We start from the raw sequence: 21,780 nt of genomic DNA, 5'->3' as shown, positions 1-21,780 counted from the left end.
CCATCCATCCATCCATCCGTATACATAAACATACACATACATGCGCACACACATAACACTTCCAGTTTCAGTAGAGAGGAGGATCCCTGAGGGAGTCATACGCTGAGGGTCTTCCTTACTTGGCTGGCACAACTTCCACTGGGGATCTGTACATGTATACAGGTGTACTACCCACAGAGGAGCACCCTAGTCTGCAGAACCCCAGACTCCCCTTAGGTGTCAGGAAGGGTCACCGAACAGACCCTGTGCTTGCTCCCCTCCAGGGAGGACCCGTGGCGCGTGGCAAAGATGGTCAAGTCGTACTTGCAGCAGCACAACATCCCCCAGCGGGAGGTGGTGGATACCACAGGTCTCAACCAGTCCCACCTGTCACAGCACCTCAACAAGGGCACCCCCATGAAGACGCAGAAACGGGCTGCTCTGTACACCTGGTACGTCCGCAAGCAGCGAGAGGTGGCTCAGCGTAAGTAGCGACCCCAGCCTGTGTCCTCCTCCCTGGCAGGGGCTCATAGTGGGGCGGCCCACAGCTCTCCACAGCTCATTGGGTGGCGGTGTCACCCCCTCCCCCATCTCGCAGACACGTGAGACTGAGAGGCGCCAGAAAGGCATCCTCAGATTTGCTGTGCACTCTGCACAAGGTGCAGAGGGAAGGGAGCGGGATGGGTCCTGGGATCTAGAGGGGACACATACGGGGGAGCTCCTTCCAGGAACTCACCGCTGGGTGGGAGAGAGATCACTGTAGAATGAGACATGGGTTATATGATCGAGACAACTAAACTGGGCAATAACTGTATTAATGGAGCACCTACTATGTGCTGGGCTCAGGGCTGAGTAAAACACTGAGCTGATGGTGAAAGGGAGAATAAGCCCTTCTACCCCAGGGAGGCAGAGGTTTCAGGAAGCTTCCATGGGGACCACGGCCATTATGTGTGCAGTGTCCTCTGTAAAGAGGTTTAAGGGAGGATGCTGCAATCAGGAGAAACAGCACGAGAAAAGTCTCAGAGGCTAGCACACAGTCAGACACTATTTTCCTTAGAGGCTGGAGAACTGCCGATTCCCCACCCCCAACCCCCATACTTGGGAGAGAGCAAATGTGCTCGTTTATTTTTTTGAGACAGGGTCTCCCTATGTAGCCCAGGCTGGCCTTGACTGACCTTGCGACCTTGCTGACTCAGCCTCCCACTTACTGGGATGACAAATTTTCTCTGCTACTCGTCTTGAGCTTCCTCTCCAGGGTTTCCAGCAGTTGGCGGTTACTGGGAGGTATCTTGGATTGTTTTAACTAGCCACTTCCTGAGGGACTTTTAGGGTTTTCCCTGAACCGCTCTCATGACATTTTGTTGCAAAGATGTCTGCATAGAACAAGTTCCTAGAAGCCCCAACTGGTCTGCCTAGACTCTCTGCATGTGTTATGGTTCTGTAGTGTGGTCTTCCTGTGGGATTCCTAACAGTGAGAGTCCCTGACTCCTTTGCCTACTCTTGGGACCCTTTTCCTCCTACTGGGTTGCCTCAGCCAGCCTTAATGAGGGGAGGTTCCTAGTTTTACTGCAACTTGTTATGCCTAGTTGAGCTGATGTCCCTCCGGGAATGGAGGAGTGGATGGGGGAAGGGAAGTGAAGGAGAGGGGGAGGGGGAGGAAACTGTCCTCCAAATATCACGAATAGGAGACGAATAAGTTTAAAAAATGGAAAAAAAAAAGAGAGAGAGAAAAAGTTCTGACCTGAGCTGGATCACCAGACCCCATGATAGAGGCTTTTGTTGTTGATGTTGTTTTAAAGATTTATTTATATTATATATATATAAGTACACTGTTGCTGTCTTCAGACACACCAGAAGAGGGCATCAGATCCCATTACAGATGGCTGTGAGCCACCATGTGGTTGCTGGGAATTGAACTCAGGACCTCTGGAAGAGCAGTCAATGTTCTTAACCACTGAACCATCTCTCCAGCTCCTTGGTTTTTTGTTTGTTTGTTTGTTTTTGTTTTTTCAAGACAGGGTTTCTCTGTATAGCTCTGGCTGTCCTGGAACTCACTCTCTAGACCAGGCTGGCCCTGAACTCAGAAATCTGCCTGTCTCTGCCTCCCAAGTGCTGGGATTAAAGGCATGGGCCACTACTGCCCAGCTCCTATTGTTTGTTTTTAAAGATTTATTTCATTCAATCCTTTCTCTTTCTTTTACTGTGGAGACTATAATATAATTACATCATCTCTCCCTTCCCTTCCTTCCCACCAAGCCCCTCCCCATCTACCCTTACCTGCTCTCCTTTGAATTCATGGCCTCTGTTTTCATTAACTGTTGTTACATGCATATAGGTATGTATATGGATATATATCCCTAACTATAACCTGCTCTGTCTCTGTAATGTTATTTGTGGATGCCTTCAGGGCTGACCATGAGGTATTGGATAACCAATTGGTGTGCTCCTCCTAAGCAAGACTATTTTCCTGCCCCCAGCCTTCCTTAGTTGTTGTGCCTAGGCCTCCCGTGCCAGGTCCCCTGTCCACTTTGTATTCTGTCTATTGTTGCCCTTGTTTGGCTCATGTTTAGGCAGCTGTCTCAGTGAGACTCTATGGGTGTAAGATACAGTTTCACAGCAAACTCCCTGCTCCACTGGCTCTGACATCTCTGCCCCAAGTCCAAAATGCTTCCCGAGCCTTACATGTAGGCGTTGTTTTGTAGATGTATCCCTTGCAGCCTAGAGGCTTTTGTATTCTTTTGTTTGTTTGTTTTGTTTTTTGTTTTATTTTGTCATATTCTTTAAAATTTATAAAATATTATAACAATAAAAATGAGTATTATTAAATTTGTTTGATGTAAAACAATCCATTGAACAGTCTTATGTAGATGCTCGTTTGCAGCAATACTGCCTCCCAAGTGCTGGGAGTGTCACCACTGCCCGGCTGGTTTTTGTATTTTTAAATTTTTATTTTATGTGTATGGGTGTTTTTTTTAAAGATTTGTTTATTTATTTTATGTGTATGAGTACACTGTAGCTGTATAGATGGCTGTGAGCCATCATGTGGCTGCTGGGAATTGAACTCAGGATGGCCCCGCTCGCTCCGGTGTAATATGCTGTAGTTGTCTTCAGACGAAACAGAAGGGGTGTCAGATCTCATTACGGGTGGTTGTGAGCCACCATGTGGTTGCTGGGATCCAAACTCAGGACCTTCGGAAGAGCAGTCAGTGCTCTTACCCACTGAGCCATCTCGCCAGCCCATGTATGGGTGTTTTACTAACATAAATTATGTTTGTGTGCCTGGTGCCTGCGGAGGCCAGAAGAAGGCATAGGATCCTTCAGGACTAAAGTTACAGATGGTTGTGAGTTACCATGTGGGTGCTGGAAACTGATGGCTCTAGATGATTCTGAAATCTGTGTCAACATGTATTAATGTTGGTCTTTTCATTTTAGCCAGGAGGTACTCACAATGGTATTGTGGTTTTAACCCTGATTTTCTTGGTAACTCCTTACACTGATCTTATTATATCATTATCTTTAAGAAGTACCTATTTTATGCCAGGCAGCGGTGGCGCATGCCTTTAATCCCAGCACTTGGGAGGCAGAGGCAGGCGGATTTCTGAGGCCAGCTTGCTCTACAGAGTGAGTTCCAGGACAGCCAGAGCTATACAGAGAAACTCTATCTCAGAAAAGAAGAAGAAGAAGAAGAAGAAGAAGAAGAAGAAGAAGAAGAAGAAGAGAGGAGGAGGAGGAGGGGAAGGAGGGGAGGAATAAGAAGAGGGAGGAGGAAGAAGAGAAGGAGGAGGAGGAAGAAGAGGAGGAGGAAGAGGAAGAAGAGGAGAAGGACTTATTTTATTTAGGGCCAGTCATGGTGATGTACACCTTTAATCCCAGCACTATGAGGCTGGGGCAGGCAGATCTCTGTGAATTCCAGACCAAACTCTAGGACAGACAGAATTACATAGTAAAAAGCTGCTTTTCTAGAGGACCAGAGTTTGATTCCTAATACCCACCTCAGGTATTTCATAGTCACTGCTAGTAACACCTTTTCCAGGCCACTGTGGGCACACCCCGCCCCCCTACACACACACACACACACACACACACACACACACACACACGACATACACACATACAAACAAAAATATATTAAAAATAAACAAGCCGGGCGGTGGTGGCGCAAGCCTTTAATCCCAGCACTTGGGAGGCAGAGGCAGGTGGACTGGATTTCTGAGTTCGAGGTCAGCCTGGTCTACAGAGTGAGTTCCAGGACAGCCAGGGCTACTCAGAGAAACCCTGTCTCGAAAAACCAAAAAAATAAAAAAACAAAAAAACAAAAAACAAAAAACAAGTGTTTCAGGTTTAGGGGGTTAAGCTATAGTTTCTGGTACCTTAAGTCTTGCCATGGCTCCTGCTATCCTGTGACCATTCAGTGAGTGTGGACAGAAACAAGATGGCCACGTCAGAGGCAGTGTGAGTGGGTGTGTGCGATTGGGCCAGGCTGGCCTCAGACTCATAGAGATTTGCCTCTTGAATTCATGGCACCAAGACCCCTTTTAGCACGGCGTGGGTCTTGGCTTTGGATTGGACTAAAATTCCACGCATGTTAGGCAAGCTCATTACCAGCTGATTCACAGCTCTAGTCCTGAGATCGGATGATTCAGTTTTAGCTGCCAACTACTGTGTTTAAGCATCTTGGGGAAGAGAGAGACTGGGGATGGGGTGGGGGAGGGTCACGTGAGTTGACAAGAGGAGGTGGGAGTGGTCAATGCCTCACCGTTCTCTGTCCCCACAGAGTTCACCCACGCAGGGCAGGGCGGACTGATCGAAGAGCCCACAGGTGATGAGCTGCCAACCAAAAAGGGGCGGAGGAACCGGTTCAAGTGGGGCCCCGCATCCCAGCAGATCCTGTTCCAGGCCTATGAAAGGCAGAAGAACCCCAGCAAGGAAGAGCGAGAGACCTTGGTGGAGGAGTGTAATAGGTAGCATGGTCGCCCACTGGGGCGGAGGCTAAGCCGGGGAAGGGAGGGTGTCTTTGGGGCCTCAGGGGGTCTTGAGACCTCTTGCTGTGGTCAGTGGAGAGGAGTCAATTTCTTGTTTTGAACCCTCCACCCACCTGAGCAACACTTTCAGGGCCATTCACCTCATTAAGTCTCTTCTACAGCCCTAAGGCTACTTTGTTCTCAGAGAGGCTACATCACTGTCACTTGCCCAAGGTCACACAGCAAGACTGGGATTGTAATCGAGCCCTAGGCTAGACCCCACATCTCAGCACTGTCCTCCCTCCTCGGAGCCTGGCCTGGAGGCTCAACGCTATGGTCTTTGCAGGGCGGAATGCATCCAGAGGGGAGTGTCTCCATCGCAGGCACAGGGGTTAGGCTCCAACCTTGTCACGGAGGTGCGTGTCTACAATTGGTTTGCCAACCGGCGCAAGGAGGAAGCCTTTCGGCACAAGTTGGCCATGGACACATATAGCGGCCCTCCACCGGGGCCAGGCCCTGGCTCTGCGCTGCCTGCTCACAGTTCCCCCGGCCTGCCCGCAACCACCCTCTCTCCCAGTAAGGTCCACGGTGAGTGCTGTGGGGTAGGGAAGCTGGGATAGGAGGTGAAGAGGAGAAAGGGGTGGGTAGAAGAGCGAGAGGGGGTTCCCCAGCTGCGGCAGCTACCAGAAAAAACGCTCTGCACTCCACTGTGCCACTCCCCCCTCCCTGCTCCATAAGCTCCACCAGTCCATGCTTGCCACTCCACCTCCGCTCATCTACCTCATTTCTTCCATTCCGGTTCCCACCCCACCCCCACACACACTATTTCGTTTCCTCCCCCTGTTCATGTTGCTCACTCTGTCCACCTCACTTAGGTGGATCCGCACTGGCTCACACCACCCTAGCCACTCTGATGCCGCCTGTCCCTGTGTGGTGGTCCATCCTGGGTCAACCCGCTCTATTCAGCCTAACTCACCTCCGGCTACTTCAGTGCAATGCAATCCCCGTTGGATCTACCCATTAGAACCATTTTAGTTCAACTTAATTGTGTTCAAATCATAGTTTAACCCAACCGCCGGGCAGCGGTGGCACACGCCTTTAATCCCAGCACTTGGGAGGCAGAGGCAGAGGCAGGTGGATTTCGGAGTTTGAGGCCAGCCTGGTCTACAGAGTGAGTTTCGGGACAGCCAGGACTATACAGAGAAACCCTGTCTCCAAAAACCAAAAAAAAAAACAAACCCCAAAAAAACAAAAACAAAAACAACCAATTCCCATCCAAACCTTTCCACTTGACCAAACTAATTCCATGGAATCCAGTTCATTTTACATATGGGAACTGGGGCCAGGACCTCTTGTAGCCAGGTATATAGTATTCACCTCTCATACATAGATGATGTATGATACCCAATAGAGCATAATCCCAATGTGGACTCTTAAAACACTCTATTGGCTGGGGCCTGGTGACAAGGAGAAAAACCTTCCTGTGTTCAGCACAGATGTGAACTTTTTTTTTTCCAAATATTTTGACCCAACAATTGATTGACTCTGAGGACGTGGCACCTGGGGATGAGACTCCAACTGTAAGGCTCAATTCAATTTGGTCCAATTTGACTTGATTTTGTTCAGCTCACGAAGAGCTCAGTCTAGCTCAACTCATTTCTGGTCCTATTTAAGGAGATTTAATTTAATTTGGCCAATCTCAGTCCATTCTGCTCAACTCAGTTTATTCCCTTTTAGTTCTCTGAGCCCTGATTCGTCTCAGCCCCCATTGTTCTTTGAATGTCTTCTGCACAGAGCGGGACATGCCAAGTAGTGGGGGACACAGCACCATGTATTAAAAGAGCCAGAAGCAGTAGCATGGGAGGGAAGATGGGGTGCCAGCCTGAGCAAACCAGTAGGCTCTGGTGTGGTAAGGTCTGCGGGACAGGAAAGTGGGGTGCTGACATTGCTCCCCACTCTAGGTGTGCGGTATGGACAGTCTGCAACCAGCGAGGCAACCGAGGTACCCTCCAGCAGCGGAGGTCCGTTAGTCACAGTGTCTGCGGCCTTACACCAAGTATCCCCCACAGGCCTGGAGCCCAGCAGCCTGCTGAGCACAGAGGCCAAGCTGGTGAGTGAGCGGCCCCGTCCTGTGTGGAAACCCCACCTGGCTCCACTCTCTGTGGCTGGGAGACAGGGTGATGACACTCCAGCTCAACTTGGTTTACTCTCACAGGTCTCAGCCACGGGGGGGTCCCTGCCTCCTGTCAGCACCCTGACTGCATTGCACAGCTTGGAGCAGACATCTCCGGGTCTCAACCAGCAGCCGCAGAACCTTATCATGGCCTCGCTGCCTGGGGTCATGACCATTGGGCCTGGGGAGCCTGCATCCCTGGGACCCACGTTCACTAACACGGGCGCCTCCACCCTGGTCATCGGTAAGTGGGTGGGGTGGGTGGAGCTCCCGTGCCTTGGGTGGAGTCTGGGATCTGGAGAGAGCTACTGGGAGTCATTGGTCCATCCATTCGGCACCCACTTTCTGAGAGCCTGAAGCTAGGCACCCATGATGCCATACAGTAAACCAAAGAAACCCACTAAGCATAGTGTAGAAATGATCAGACACCAGTCTAAGGAGATAGTGGGGAAACAGAGGGTAAGGATGCATGTGAGTGATGTTTTCTAGGTTTGGGGTGTTTTATTTATTTACTTAAGTTTTCAACCCTTTATAGGCAGGAACTCAGTGTGTAAGACACGGGGAGATGCTAGAACAGGAGAGCAGAGAGCGAAGCTCGGGGTTTTGCCACTGCCATGGAACCCCCAGTGTTCCAGGGTACCTAGCCTGACAACCTCAAAATTCCTCACAGCCCACCTTTCCCACAGGCCAGATGAGGAGCTAAAGTCCTGGAGAAAGACTTTTCAAAGCCACTAAATGTGTGCCAGCGCTCCTGCCTTCTAACCTCAGGCTCTGAGAAGGAGGGGTAGTGTCCCTCAGAGGCTGAGTCTCAGAGCTGAGACCATGCAGGTGGGAGGCTCGGCTGACTTCTGCCTGTCCTGCACAGGTCTGGCCTCCACTCAGGCACAGAGCGTGCCCGTCATCAACAGCATGGGGAGCAGCCTGACCACACTGCAGCCGGTCCAGTTTTCCCAGCCACTGCATCCCTCCTATCAGCAGCCTCTCATGCCCCCCGTCCAGAGCCACGTGGCCCAGAGCCCCTTCATGGCAACTATGGCCCAGCTGCAGAGCCCCCACGGTGAGCATCCCTCATGTTGGCCTGGGAGATGTGGACTACAGGTTGGCTGGTAGGCACAAGACAGGCCAGGTATCAGGTGCTGCGGTCTGCTTGTGTGTGGCACAAGTATCTATGGGCCACTAACCTGTTTGTCTGTGTGCATGCAGGAGCTTGCATGTGAACTTTTCAATGTGTGTGATGCTGGCGTCCACTGGTCATGCTCTCAGCTTTGTCTGTTCAGGTGGTAAAGTGAAAGCCACAGCCTTTTCTCTGAAACCCCTGGGGCTGTGCACACATCAGGTTATGGCTTTGCTGTGTGTTTAGAAGAAAGCTGGCTTGTGGATAGATCGTGGGTTACAGATTTCTCCCAGTCCCCCTGGGCTTCACTGTCCACAGAACACTGTTATTTCTGCAGTAAAAAACAGATACTACATGAAGTAGATTAAAGACTCATGTGGGGTTGAGGAGGGACAGACAGCTTAATCAGTAAGTGCTAAAGACCAGAGTTCCATCCTTCAGAATCCACGAGGGTGGGGGTGGGGAGAAGGAAGGACATGGTGGTATGCGCTTCTTGTAATCTGAGAGCCAAGGAGACAGAGACAGGCTGATGACCCCTTGGCTTGTGCTAGCCAGTCTAGCCTACTTGGTGAGCTCCAGGCGGGCCAGTGGGAGAACTTTCTGAGGTTCTACCTGCCTCACATGCCTACACTTGTATGTAGACAGACACACACATATGCACACCTATGCATGCTCACGCAGCCTCACATATGTCAGATCTGCATAAGGCTGGCCACAGGGGACCAACCTTAGGCAAAGCTTTGGGTTCAGATCTTTTGGACCTCAGCGAGGCCAGAGGCTATGGACTCTTGGGCTAGCGCGAGGCTGATAGCGTGCATGTGTTTCTGTGTGTGGCTGCTCTGCTTTTGGCTGAGTTCCTGGGACAGCCTGCCTCAGATATGTGCTTGGCCAGTGTCTAGGTCTCTTGGAGAGGCTAGTGGTGAGACTTTGAGGCACGTGTTGGAGGTGCCCTGGAGATTCAGGCATTGCTGGTCTCTGCCCTGCTCACCTAGATAGAAGCCACCAGCCCTTCCCTCAGAGGCCTGCATTGTGCAACAGCACTTGCGCTGAATATCACAGCTTGCTACTGGGGTCCCTCTGCATAGCATCAGATACTGAACCACTGAATACTGAAGAGTTCCTGCGCTCAGTACGACAGCATCGCCTGCCTTTAGTGCAGCAGTTTCCATTGTCTAATGCACCGCCTTTACTCAGCACTGCAGCTCGATGCCTCTGTTTCTACATAGCTGGGGTTGTGTTCTACCAGGGGCAGTCGGGGAAACAAACACAACAAGCCCAGAACACAAAATGAGCTGGAGTTGGTGCTGACCCTTCCCCCGGCTGCTCCCCATCCGGCTTAGCTGTGAAGGCCCTTGTAATGGGAAAGATATGTGTCCGTCTCTCCCATCTGGATCCCCAAGCATTTGCCATTGGGGTGTTCATCAGGCCTCATGCCCACTTCCCATAGGGTACTCACTTTTGAGGCCTCCAGGGAAGGGTCCAGGGAGTCATGGCTCTCTGTGCCTCCTCCTCCCAGCCCTATACAGCCACAAGCCTGAGGTGGCCCAGTACACGCACACCAGCCTGCTTCCGCAGACCATGCTGATCACAGACACCAACCTCAGCACCCTTGCCAGCCTCACACCCACCAAACAGGTAAGGCCCTACCACCAGAAGCCTGGCCCCATGGAAGCTGCCCACTCCCATGCCCAAGGGCTCAGGGGTTTATTCTGGTCCCCTAGGTCTTCACCTCAGACACAGAGGCCTCCAGTGAGCCTGGGCTTCATGAGCCATCCTCTCCAGCCACCACCATTCACATCCCCAGCCAGGACCCATCGAACATCCAGCACCTGCAGCCTGCCCACCGGCTCAGCACCAGTCCTACAGGTGAGCGGTGGGTCTCCCAGTAGTATGTAGGTGTGTGTGCAATGGACTGGGGGGCAGATGGGAAGTGCTTTTGCCTGCTGTATAAGGTGCCTGCAGCATGCCAAGCAATGTATGGAGTAGTTTGAGACCAAAGTTGAAGGCATAGCCTACTGACTTGACAGAGGACAGGTTAGGCATTCAGATGCAGTAGGGGAATAATGGGAACCGGAAGTGATACCCCTATGATCTGGTTGATCTCAGGGCTCTGTGTGTGTGCACATGCATGCATATGTGTATTATGCATGTTAGTTGTAAAAGTGTATGCAATCTACACACACATGCAGAGGCCAGAGGAGGATGTTTTGTGTCTTTCTCTGTAGCTCTGTCTTGTTCCCTTGAGTCAGGGCTTCTCACTGAACTGGAACCACACTGCTTTGCCAGGGCTGGCTGGCCAGTGAGCTCCGAGGATCCGTTTCTATTCCCTTGGCACTGGGGTCACAGGCATGTGCAGATATAGATAGCTGGTGTTTACCTAAGGTGCTGGGGATTCAAACTCAGTTCCTTGTGCGTGTATGGCAAGCACTCATTTTTAAAATGTAAACTGATTTTAATTGTATGTTTTTTGTATGTGGGCATGTGTGTGATGGCATGTGTGTGGGCCTGTGTGTGATGTGGCATGTGTGGAGAGCAGAGGCTCTCCAATTTTCAAGAGTTGGTTCTTTCCTTCTGCCACAGTCCCAGGAATTGAGGTTATGAGGCTTGGTGGCTTGCACCTTCATCTGCTGAGCCTTCTCACCTACCCTGAAGTACCACCATGCCATCTCCTCAATGCTCAGGGCTTGACATTCTTTAAATGAGCACCCAGCATTAAAAATTCAGCTTTCTCAGCTCTCTGGCCTCATTTGGGAAACTGGAAGGTCATGGTGGATTCGCATCCCCCAGTCGCTATCCGACTCCAACTGCTCAGTTTACAGCCTACAGTGTCATAGAGTGAGGCTCTGGGATACCCTCTACTCCCACTTCTGTGACTTCAGGAAAGCTGCTATCCCATGGAGCCTCAGATCTCCCCAACTGGCCCTTGAGGCTGTAATGGCAGTTCCTGGAGACACTTACTGTCTTATGGACAGATGGGAAAATGCAGAGTCAAGGTGAGGAACCTGTCCCATCTCCCACGGCTGTGTGGTGGCAAAGACAGGTTGAGCCAGGTGAGCCCCAGGGCTCATCTCTGTCATTTCGCCAGTTTGGAACTCTCAAGAGACACAGCGCAAGTGGCACTGTGTGTGGGAATATTTATCTGATGGGGCTGACGGGCACAGCTGTAGGGAGTGCACATCTGTCGGGAGTGCACATCTGTCATCTGCAGCAGCAGGCTGGGACACAAGTAGGAGGAATATGTGTTCTTGATGGTGGATTTCTTTAGGAAACTCCAGTTTCACTCTACTTTAAGGTTTCTGATTAGATATGACTCACCTACACAGTCAAGGGTTAACTTCTTTTACTGGAAGCCAATTCACTGTTAATCCCATCTACAAAATACCTCCCGAGGGCTGTATTCAAGCATGAGGCCCTGGGCTTAATCTACAGGAATGTGACAGCCACCTCAGTGTTTGACTCTGCCAGCAGAGCAGGAACTCTAATGCATCTGGGAGCCTCCCTGTAGTCCCTGAGAGTGGAGGGCGGATGTGTTGCTGGAATCTGTTGATTCAGAGTGTGAGGCTCTGCTTTCTCCTCCTGGAGCATCCCTAAGAGATGGGCAGTTGGGGAAGGGGTTGGAGGGGACTTGGCCGACAGCTAGTGACCTTGTTTGCTTCTGCAGTGTCCTCCAGCAGCCTGGTGTTGTACCAGAGTTCAGACTCCAACGGGCACAGCCACCTGCTGCCATCCAACCATGGTGTCATCGAGACTTTTATCTCCACCCAGATGGCCTCCTCCTCCCAGTAACCATGGTGACTGCCTCCCAGGAGCTGAGTCCCCAGAGCCTGCACTGCCTGCACAGGGGGTGAGGAGGGCCACAGCCAAGGCGCCTGGAGGACATCTGAGCCTGCCATGCCACCTGACATGGGCTGCTGGCCTTCCCAGAAGTCTATGCCTTCATGCCACAGCTGCTCCTCCATCATTGGGAAGGGATGGCTCTGAGGTGTCTCAGCCTGAGAAGCGAGCCTCAAGGAGCCGGAGGACAGTCCAATCCGGGGAGTATTTTGGACCATCATCCCTGCTGTTTAGAATAGAAATGCTTGGAACAGAAGCAGGGAACCCTGTGATGCTGGCACCCCCAATAAGAGCCTGTAGGCCCTCAAGGATCTGTGCTGAGTTCTGAGGCCTCAGATCAACACAGCTGCCTCCTGTGTCTCCCCGGGGCCATTCCATCCTGCACCAGAGACCCATGGGCCTGTTTGTGGGTTACCCTCCCCACCGCAGGGGTTTCCCAAGCAGTTGTTTTGCTAGGCTTGGGAACTAAGGGCAAGCCATGCAGGGCTCTCCTAGGCTTTCCCCTACCAAGCCATCCCTTCCCCCAGCCCCAGGGCCCCATGTACAGGCCATTTGTTCCCTTGAATGTGTCTTCTGATGCCAGCTTGACATCTTGCCTTCACTTGAAAGGCCACTTCAGGGCTCAGGTTATCATCCCTGTTCCTCAGGGCATTGTAGCTCCTGCCAAGGCCACATCCTGGGCAACCAGTTCCTCTGCCTGTAGGGCCCTGACAACTTCCTTCCTGGTTTGAGGGAGACCTGCAGAACTTAGAAGTCAAGGCCTGAGCTAGTGGAGAGGGGTGCTGGGACCAGCAGAGAGAAGCCACCTAAGTGGCCTGGGGGCTGGCAGCCATTCTGAGGAATCCAGGGTCCGGAGCAGCTGTGAGAACCACAGCACACTTGACTCTGTCTCCTCAGGCCTACTCCTGGCCCTCAGCGGGCTCCTTTGTTGGCCTGGAAAGAGCCAGCATCCCCTGCAGCCTACGGCCAACCATGGGTGAGCCTGTATGTTTATTTAACTTTTAGTAAAGTCAGTAAAAAGCATCTGAGAGCTTCCTGATTACCCATCAGTGGCCAGGAGGGGAGGCAGAGGAGAGCCGGGTGCAGACAGGGGCCTGAGGTGCAGGCAGGCTCAGCTTGAATTTGTGTGTCCTCCTTGTTACTGCAAGAAACCCAGTCCCTGTGTAGTGCCATTCCCTGTAGTCTTGAAGCTGGGGTGAAGGAGGGTATCTGGGGGTGTGGGTGGAAGGAACCACATGTGGTTTTTATATAAAATGTTCCCTTAACATTCGGCACAGAGGAGGTGGCTCAGTGGCACAATACCTGCCTGGTAAGTGGGCTGCCACAGGTTTGATCACTCAAACAACACAGCACTGGCGGGTCATTGTTGTAACTGCACAGGAGGCACACCAGGAGACTGGCCAGTTGGAGCTACACAGAGACTCTTCCAGACAATAAGACAAAAAGGATCAGCACTGACCAGGGCAGGACTAGTGTAGGCCTTGGGCCACCGGATAATTTATCTTCCTTTTTCTCTTCCGTGGGGCCTTGTCCCCACGCCTGCATGCAGCCTAGGTGCTCAGCACTCTGGCGTCTGATTCTCAGTGAGTGAACTGACTTACCTGTGTTATTAACAAATTAACACGTTACAGACAAACGGGAAAAGGAGGAAGTGGGGGAGATCTTTCCTTCTTTTGCAGACAATGTCATTAAGTCTGTGTGGGCTGGGGGAGAGGTACAAAAGTTTTCTGGGGTCTCAGTAGCTTGGAGACCCCAGCCCATCATTCTCAAGGATGTCATGCAAGGCTGCACAGGACGGGGAGATGGATGCTCAGTCTCAAAAGCCGGGGAAAGTTCTGGAACCACGAGTCTGTTGTAGCCTTACACAGGCCTCTCCCCATATACCCACGTCTTTGCTTGGACTCTTAGGCAAGCCCAACTAAAGTCACCTGTGGGGCAGTCAGTGCGGGAAACTGGAAACTGGGAGTGTGGCTTGGCTCTGCCCTAACCCCATGGGCACCTGACCCTCAGAACTGGTGGCCATGGGACCTACAGCCTGGGGTCAGTTCTCAGGCTTAGCCGCTACACACTCTGCTGGTGGGCACAGGGAAGCCTCTCTGGCTTTCTTGGCCTTCTTCTTCTTTTTCTTCTTTTGGGTCCCAAGCGACACTGGGTCCCCATTGAAGCTGCCTGTCTCCTTTACCTGTTCCAAGCCTGGGGCTGCAGCCAGCTCAGCGTTCACCTTCTTCTTGACTTTCTTTTTCAACTTCTTCTTCTCGGGCTCCTCCTCAACCTTGGCAGGACAGTGTATGGCCGACTCCTGGAGAATGTCTGAAGCCGACACAGCTGCCTCGCGGCACCGCTGCCATTCCTCGTCACTGTCCTCACTGTTACCATGGCAAGTAGTTGGGTTAGCTGGACGGGCCTCAAAGCTGCCTGGCCACCTCCAGACCAGACGGAGGCAGCCAGGTAGCTCCGGGTCCAGAGTCAGCTTCTCTGCTTGTCAGTCACGTGACTGCATTAAGGACCTGAAATTGCTGACCCTTAGCATTCTCATCTACAATGAGGCCCTGACAGTGCCCAAACCTCACAGAGCTTCTCAGGAAGCAAGGAAGATAGAGGCAGGACTCTGGCCCAAGATGGCTGCTTGCTCATGAAAAGTATGGGATCCTTAGCTCCCCGAGAAGACCCTGTGCCTTCCTGCCCTGTTATCTGATGATCTCTTCCTTTGGTCTGAGCCTGACTGGGGTTGCTTAGCTATTCCTCAGGCTCTACCAGGAGAGGCTATGAGCTCTTACCTGGAGCTGGGCTGCTGGCGCTTTCGGAAGGGTTTTGGAGAAGCTTCCTTCTCATGGCCTCCGGGGACAGATGTGAAGAAAAGGCGGAAGCCTACAAATCAAAGGACAGAGGCAGCAGTCGGTAAGGCAGACACTGACCCGTCCCCCAGGTGTTGAGGCTGCAGCCAGTCCTCAGGTACTCTCAGTCTAGTGGCAAGGGCTTAGGCCTCTTTGCGGTAAACTGAAGCTGGTCTGAGGTGAGGCTTGTTTGCTCTCCTATGGAACCAGAGGCTGGGAGGCTGGAAGGGCACAGACTGTCTGCTACATCCAGACAGTGAGCTTCAGGGGCTTTCAGTGGGCTTAGCTTGTTTTGAGACAGGATTTCTCTGTGTATCCCGGGCTGTCCAGAAACTAGCTATGCAGACTAGGGTGGCCTTGAACTCACAGAGATGCTTCTGCCTCAAAGGCAAGGATTAAAAGCATGTGCCATCTTACCTAGCCTCCAGAGGCTTCAGAAGTCTGCAGTTGAGTCTCGTTACCAGTGTTGGACCTCAAAAGGGCCCAGGTATGGGACAGAACCAGAGAGACCAGGAGGGAAAGACTGGATAAGAAGCCAAAATGCTTCAGGTACCAGGGCAAGTGGGGGATTCCAGGAATGGGGTGCTGTAATCCCCACCTCAGAGTGTGGGGACAGCAGATGCAGGAAGAAACCTGCCCCACAGGGCTGCTGGCCACAGGCAATAGTGGCCTCTCCCCCTGACAGCACTGATCTGCACTCTGAGGACTCACCGTCCTCCTCCTTGGTCGCCTGCTGCACCTTTGCATTTTGCGACTTCTTCCATACTTCTGCGATGGCAATGGAGCTGAGGGAGAGGAAGGGCCAGACCAAGGATGACGTTTCGGGTAACAATAAAAGTACCTTTTGCTTTTCAATTTAACAACTTTTTCTTCCTTCCTTCTTTCCTTGCTTTTCTTCTTCCTCCCCCCCCACCCCACCCCCGCCTCTTTCTTTCTGCTGGGTTTGGGACATGAGGTTGTAAATCCCAGAATCTGGGAGGACCAGGGGATGACATAAGCTACCACTCACCTGTCCAGCAGCGCTCCCAGTTTCTTGGCCACGTGGGCTCGGAACCCGGGCGTGGTCTGAAGCTCGTTGCCATCTTCCTCATGCTGGCTCACCTCCAGCCTACAACACACACAAACAGACATCACTTCTGGACAGCTTAGAAGCTGCCCTCACTAGGGAGGGGTTGCTTGTCTCGTTCCCTCTGACATCCTGCGGTCTAACCTAGCATCTGGCATGCACGGGGGGATCGGGGTTTGTTGAATGAGGCTTCTGTGCAGAGCACACAGTACCTGCGGCTTGGCTGTGGGGCTGGTGCTTGTGTATCTGCAGCACCTGTGGAGAAATGAAAAGAGGCGTTTACACAGCGGACTACAGGGCTGTGGGGCTAGGTGACTTGCATGTGCGGAACTCAAGGAACCCCCCCCCCCCAGTCTCTGAAGGTGACCGTTATCCCCATTCTGCAAAAGAGATAAAGTCAAAGATATGTAAAATAATTTGGTACCAGTCTAAAAGCTAATTTTTTTAAGATTTATTTATTTATTTATTTATGCATATGAGTACACACTGTAGCTGTACAGATAGTTGTGAGCATTCATCCGGTTGTTGGGAATCGACTTTCAGGACCTCTGCTCGCTCTGGTCAACCCTGCTCACTCAGTCCTTGCTCATTCCCTGCTCATTCCGGCCCAAAGATTTATTTATTATTATAAATAAGTACGCTGTAGCTATTTTCAGACATACCAGAAGAGGGTGTCAGATCTTATTAAGGATGGTTGTGAGCCACCATGTGGTTGCTGGGATTTGAACTCAGGACCTTTGGAAGAGCAGTTGGTGCTCTTACCTTCTGAGCCATCTCACCAGCCCCGCAATTTTTTTTTTTTTAAATGAGATTTCGTTACATAGCCCAGGTTAGCCTTGAACTCATGCATGACTAATAGCTGACTTAATGGGAGCTGGAAGGATCCTACAGGTCATTTGGCTCCAGAGGGCCTGTTAATGTTTACCAGGCAAATGTAGGTATATTTTGACTATGGTTCATGGAGTGACTGCTGGTGCTGTGCTGTATGCTCTGGGAGAGGCAGACACTGGAGATGCTGCTGGTGGAGTCCACTGTAGAAAATGAGGCATGGTAGCTGGGAGGTGGCGGCGCATGCCTTTAGTCCCAGTACTTGGGAGGCAGAGGCAGGCGGATTTCTGAGTTCGAGGCCAGCCTGGTCTACAGAGTGAGTTCCAGGACAGCTAGGGCTACACAGAGAAACCCTGTCTCGGAAAAAAAAAAGAAAAAAGAAAAAAAAGAAAAAAGAAAAAAAAGAAAATGCTGCAGGAACAACTCAACAAATGGCACTGTCCTCAGAGACTTACGTTTGAGGTGAACACGGATGCTAAATGACATTTAAACACAATATATGACTGGTTAATAGCAAGTATATAAAAAACAGAAAACACCCAGGCGGTGGTGGCACATGCCTTTAATCCCAGCACTTGGGAGGCAGAGGCAGGTGGATTTCTGAGTTTGAGGCCAGCCTGGTCTACAGAGTGAGTTCCAGGGCAGCCAGGGTTACACAGAGAAACATTGTCTCGAAACTACCCCCCACCTCCAAAAAAATCCCAAACAACAGAAAACAAAGGAGGCAAGGGGTAAAGTGTGGGGGACTGTTCCTTCAAAGGTGGGAAGGCTTTGTAAGGTGACCGCTGGGCAGATAGATACCTGAGAGAGACGAAGCTGTAAGTCAAGTGGAGACCTTCCCAGGTCTCCAGGCACAGGGAAACAAGCCTGCAAGGACAGGAACCTGTGGTGCTGAAAGCCAGCTAGCTGCCGGTATGGCCCCGAGAGGAGAGACTTCGTGGGGGTGAGATTACCCAGGCCTCCCAGGAGGGCAACGTGAGGACTTGAGATCAGAGAAAGAAGGGCAACAGAAACCAGCTAAGTTTTGCCATGAGACAGAATGAGACCAAGGGCAAACAGGAGGTCTGCGTGCATCACCAAGGCCTCTGAGAATGTGACAAGTTAGATGTTGTATGGGAGAGATGCTGAGAGATGGCTCTGAGGTTCTGATGTGGATCACAGGACAAAGCAAGGGAACAGAAAGGACAGCTGATGGCACCCAGCATGATGCAGAGCTTGGTGCATCAGCTCCAGGGTCACTGTTCCATTTATGCTGTTCCGCATTCAGTGTGTCTGCCTGATAGGCTGTTCTGTTAGTGCGCTCTCAAATGCCCCGTGCTCTGGCTGCGGGTGTGTGGGAGATGGACACCTGGCTTCTGAAAGTCATGAGGAGTAGCTCTCATTCTGACTACAGAGCAATGGCTGATGTCCCTTCTCCCCAAAATAAAGATAGTGTCAAACTCCATACCCAGGGTGACTCATTTAACTCCCCAAGGTTTTGTTTTTTACATCTACAAAGTGAGCCGGTTACCATCCAAAGAAGGTAAGATACTCCGGATACTTGCCACCAAGTCTAACAGCTTTAGTTTGATTCCCCAGGACCCTCGTGGCAGAAGGAGAGAAGTGACTTCTAAGCTCAACAAGTGTCCCATGACACTTGTGTGTGTGTGTGCAGACACACAAGATAAAATGTAATAAAAAATTTAAAGGTCATTTTTTAAACCAGGCCTGGCAAAACATGCCTTTAATCCCAGCACTCAGAAGGCAAAGGCAGGCAGATCTCTATGAGTTTAAGACCAGTCTGGTTTATATAGTGAATTCTAGGGCAGTCAGAGCTACATGGAAAGGTCCCATGTCAAAAATAAAATAAAAAATAAAACTATAAGTTATATACTTTGTTTTTACATTGGTCCCCTTCCTAGACTTGAAAATGTTTGTTTATTTTAGTTTTTGTTTTTTGGTTTTTTTTGGTTCTTTCGAGACAGGGTTTCTCTGTATAGCCCTGGCTGTCCTGGAACTCTGTAGACCAGGCTGGCCTCGAACTCAGAAATCCTCCTGCTTCTGCCTCCCAAGTGCTGGGATTAAAGGCGTGTGCCACCACTGCCTGGCTGAAAATGTTTATTGTAGTTGTTGGGGTTTGTTTGTTTTTTTGAGACAGGGTTTCTCTGTGTAGCCCTGGATGACCTGGAACTCACTCTGTAGACCAGGCTGGCCTTGAACTCAGAAATCTGCCTGCCTCTGCCTCCCAAGTGCTCGGATTAAAGGCGTGTGCCATCACTGCCCGGCTATTGTTATTGCTGTATGTCCAAGACATAGGACAACTTTTGGGAGTTAATACTCTCCTTTCACAGTGGGTTCTGGGAATCCAGTGAGGTTGCAGGTTTGTGTGGCAATTGCTGAGCCAAGTCACTAATCTGGAAATGGAACTAGACATCATAGGGGCTTTATGGTAGATAAGAGTGTAAATGATGTCTTTCCAACATCATTTACGTGCTGTGAATAAAATATAACAATATGGTGATGTCTACGGGGACAAAGCAACAGGTATTATCATGTGACTGTGGCTTGTTGCTCACATGCATGAGAGAAGAAGGTGTTAAATTCCAATGAGGAGTTAATGAAAGTACAGATGCAGTATTTCCTTTCTACTGTATACATTATAGGGCCTGTTGGATTCTCTAATCATGATTAAGAATCCTTATGCTGGCAAATTTCGGATTCATTCCCAGTTTTCTAGGGAATCTCTCGGTTAGGTATACTCCCTGGTGAGCTCAGTCTGAATGCGACAGCATATGAGGGCCTGGAAAGTCGGGATTCTGAGAATACAGGAAGGAGGTGCATCTCGGTCCTCAGACATGTGATGGGTTACCTTCCCAGAGGGAGGACATAAGACGCATGGAGGAAAGCACAATCAGGAGGCATTTAGGTGCCTCAGCTGCCTCCACGGGAATAAAGCAATCACCCTCTGCCCTCGGTGTGATGCCCAAATAGTCTCAGAAGCTCCCCCAAGAAAGCTCCTCCAAAACGTCAAGACGCAGTGGCTCGCACCCTACCACACGTCGGTTTCAGGCCCCAGAGGAGGAGCCCCGGCCCCGGCTGCGGGCAGCCCCCTACCAGCTTCGGGTTTCTCCGCTGTCCCCGGGCGCTGCTCCAGCCCCCAGGCGGGCGTCGCCGCCTCGCGACACCGTGCCAGCTCCTCCGCATCGCTGCTGCCACTGCTGCTGCTCTCAGAATCGCTCATTGCACCACTGGGCGCTACCATCCTGGGATACCGCAAAGGATTGTGGGGGAAAGCTTCCCTTTCACATGACCCACGAGTCAGAGCATCATGGGAATTGTAGTTCCCAGCCCACCTTTGGCGGCGAAAGGTCCTGAAAGATGAGCTCCAGAAAAGTCCAGGAGACCACCACCTTCTCCAGTCTTTTTTTTTTCTTCCCCCTTTCCCTTTTCTTTTTTCTCCTCTCCACCCTTTCCTCTTCTTCCATCTCCTCCCCTTCCTTCCCCTCCTTTCTGATCCCCTCCCCACCTTTTCTCTTTTTTTCTCTTGTTCACACAGGGAACGATAATATCCTAAAGTCAAACAAGAAGATGGTGACAGAAGCAGGATTAGTTCTCTTTTTATTTTTATTTTTTTAAGGAAAAATAAATTTATTTGCTATTTGATGAAATCGGGAAGGCAACTAAGCACCTTTTTTAGTTCAGGTTTTGAATTTAGGAAGATTGTTAAACTGTAGGATTCAAGGGTCTGACAAACAAACAGAACAAACAAATCATATCTGAATGACTCTTGGAACAGCTGAGACCTTAGCAGTTAGAGCACAGTCCATAAAACACCTGCAGACTAGCACTTGAGAACTTTTTGTTTTTTTAAGATTTATTTTATGTATATGAGTACACTGTAGCTGTCTTCAGACACACCAGAAGAGGGCGTCGGATCTTATTATGGATGGTTGTGAGCTTCCATGTGGTTACTGGGAATTGAACTCAGGACCTTTGGAAGAGCAGTCAGTGCTCTTAACTGCTGAGCCATCTCTCTAGCTTCTTGAGAACTTTTTTTAAATGCAGAATCTGGTTTCTAAACTCCTCCTGTGACTTGTACATAAAGTGAGTCTTAAGGCAGGTCAGATGAACAGTTTAGTCTGGGAAATACTGCAATTTTGTGGCTCCCTGCATCTTGAACTGTTGAGAACTGAACAGGGAAGGGTCATGAGATGTATGGCAATAGAAAAGGTTTCTGAATGTGTGAACAGCAAAAATTATTTCAAAACCCCAGCCTGCGGTGAAGCTGTGATGTTCTAGAGCTTGCATAACTTTCTTTGGCATTGAACACACGTTCTGCAGTGCATACGTCTTCACACCACACAACACCAAAGAATACTGAAACTAGGCTTGGCTTTGAGATGGATACATGCCAAAGGCAGTGCCCCTCCCATACAGAAAAGTTTTCTGCTTTTACAAAACACAACCATCTAATTGCAGAAAACAAAGAATTTTTTTATGCCATTTCTTAACACATATCAGACTAGCACGTCTTTGATTGTTTTCTGTTAGAACAGCATTTCCAACAACTTCTGAAGTGGCCCCACCCATGTGTCTGCTGTTTTATACAATATTGGTGAGAAGGAGTGCTATCGGCATTGCTGAGTATAGAACGAACATACTGACCCACTCTGAAAACAATGAAGAAGTTCTGTGTCCCGTGGTATCAGACATTTAGGCAAGATTTATGTGAACATAAGCAAATACCCCTATCTCATTAACATCCAAAATTGCTTTTGTCTTTTCTCACGTGTGCTCACGTATGCATGTTTATGTCTACGCAGATGCATGTGTACATGGTTGAACATGTGTGTGCATGTTGGAGATCAACTCTTGAGTATTGTTCTTCAGGTTCTGTTTAGGCTACACTGGCTGGCCAGCAAGCCCTAGGGATTTGCCTGGTTCTTTCCTTGGTGCTAGGATTCCAAGTGTGGATCACTGTGCTTGGCTTTTATTTTGTGGGTTCAGGGAAT

The 21,780-nt window shown here is 50.4% G+C and overlaps 2 protein-coding genes across 3 annotated transcripts in view; one reads left to right on the top strand and one right to left on the bottom strand.

Moving 5' to 3' along the window:
- Hnf1a (HNF1 homeobox A) overlaps positions 1 to 13,084 on the top strand; it is a 23,650-nt gene extending 10,566 nt beyond the window's left edge. Inside the window, exons 2-10 of one of the 2 annotated variants that reach the window (XR_004109508.1) lie at positions 264 to 463; positions 4,754 to 4,940; positions 5,287 to 5,528; positions 6,902 to 7,050; positions 7,156 to 7,357; positions 7,979 to 8,170; positions 9,744 to 9,862; positions 9,928 to 10,093; positions 11,889 to 12,104. Coding sequence is in view for 1 of the 2 variants with exons in the window: in XM_031337538.1 (XP_031193398.1) it covers positions 264 to 463; positions 4,754 to 4,940; positions 5,287 to 5,528; positions 6,902 to 7,050; positions 7,156 to 7,357; positions 7,979 to 8,170; positions 9,744 to 9,862; positions 9,949 to 10,093; positions 11,889 to 12,013 (1,561 nt within the window). In the remaining variant the exon portion in view is untranslated. Of the gene's footprint in view, positions 1 to 263; positions 464 to 4,753; positions 4,941 to 5,286; positions 5,529 to 6,901; positions 7,051 to 7,155; positions 7,358 to 7,978; positions 8,171 to 9,743; positions 9,863 to 9,927; positions 10,094 to 11,888 lie in introns of both variants that reach the window. The other variant, XM_031337538.1, reaches the window with a different exon arrangement.
- Positions 13,085 to 13,527: 443 nt separating this feature from the next.
- CUNH12orf43 (chromosome unknown C12orf43 homolog) lies at positions 13,528 to 20,057 on the bottom strand. The gene is made up of 6 exons (XM_031337539.1): positions 19,883 to 20,057; positions 16,174 to 16,216; positions 15,905 to 16,003; positions 15,607 to 15,680; positions 14,839 to 14,929; positions 13,528 to 14,427 (listed from the first exon to the last, which is right to left on the bottom strand). The coding sequence occupies exons 1-6, from the start codon at positions 20,028 to 20,030 to the stop codon at positions 14,103 to 14,105; spliced, it is 780 nt and encodes a 259-aa protein (XP_031193399.1). The 5' UTR covers positions 20,031 to 20,057; the 3' UTR covers positions 13,528 to 14,102.
- Between the last annotated feature and the right edge of the window lie 1,723 nt (positions 20,058 to 21,780).

This window comes from Mastomys coucha, unplaced genomic scaffold, assembly GCF_008632895.1.
Source record: "Mastomys coucha isolate ucsf_1 unplaced genomic scaffold, UCSF_Mcou_1 pScaffold22, whole genome shotgun sequence".
Taxonomy (NCBI): Eukaryota; Metazoa; Chordata; class Mammalia; order Rodentia; family Muridae; genus Mastomys; species Mastomys coucha.
Note: the sequence above shows the minus strand (reverse complement) of the source record. Positions and strands in the feature narration are given on the sequence as shown.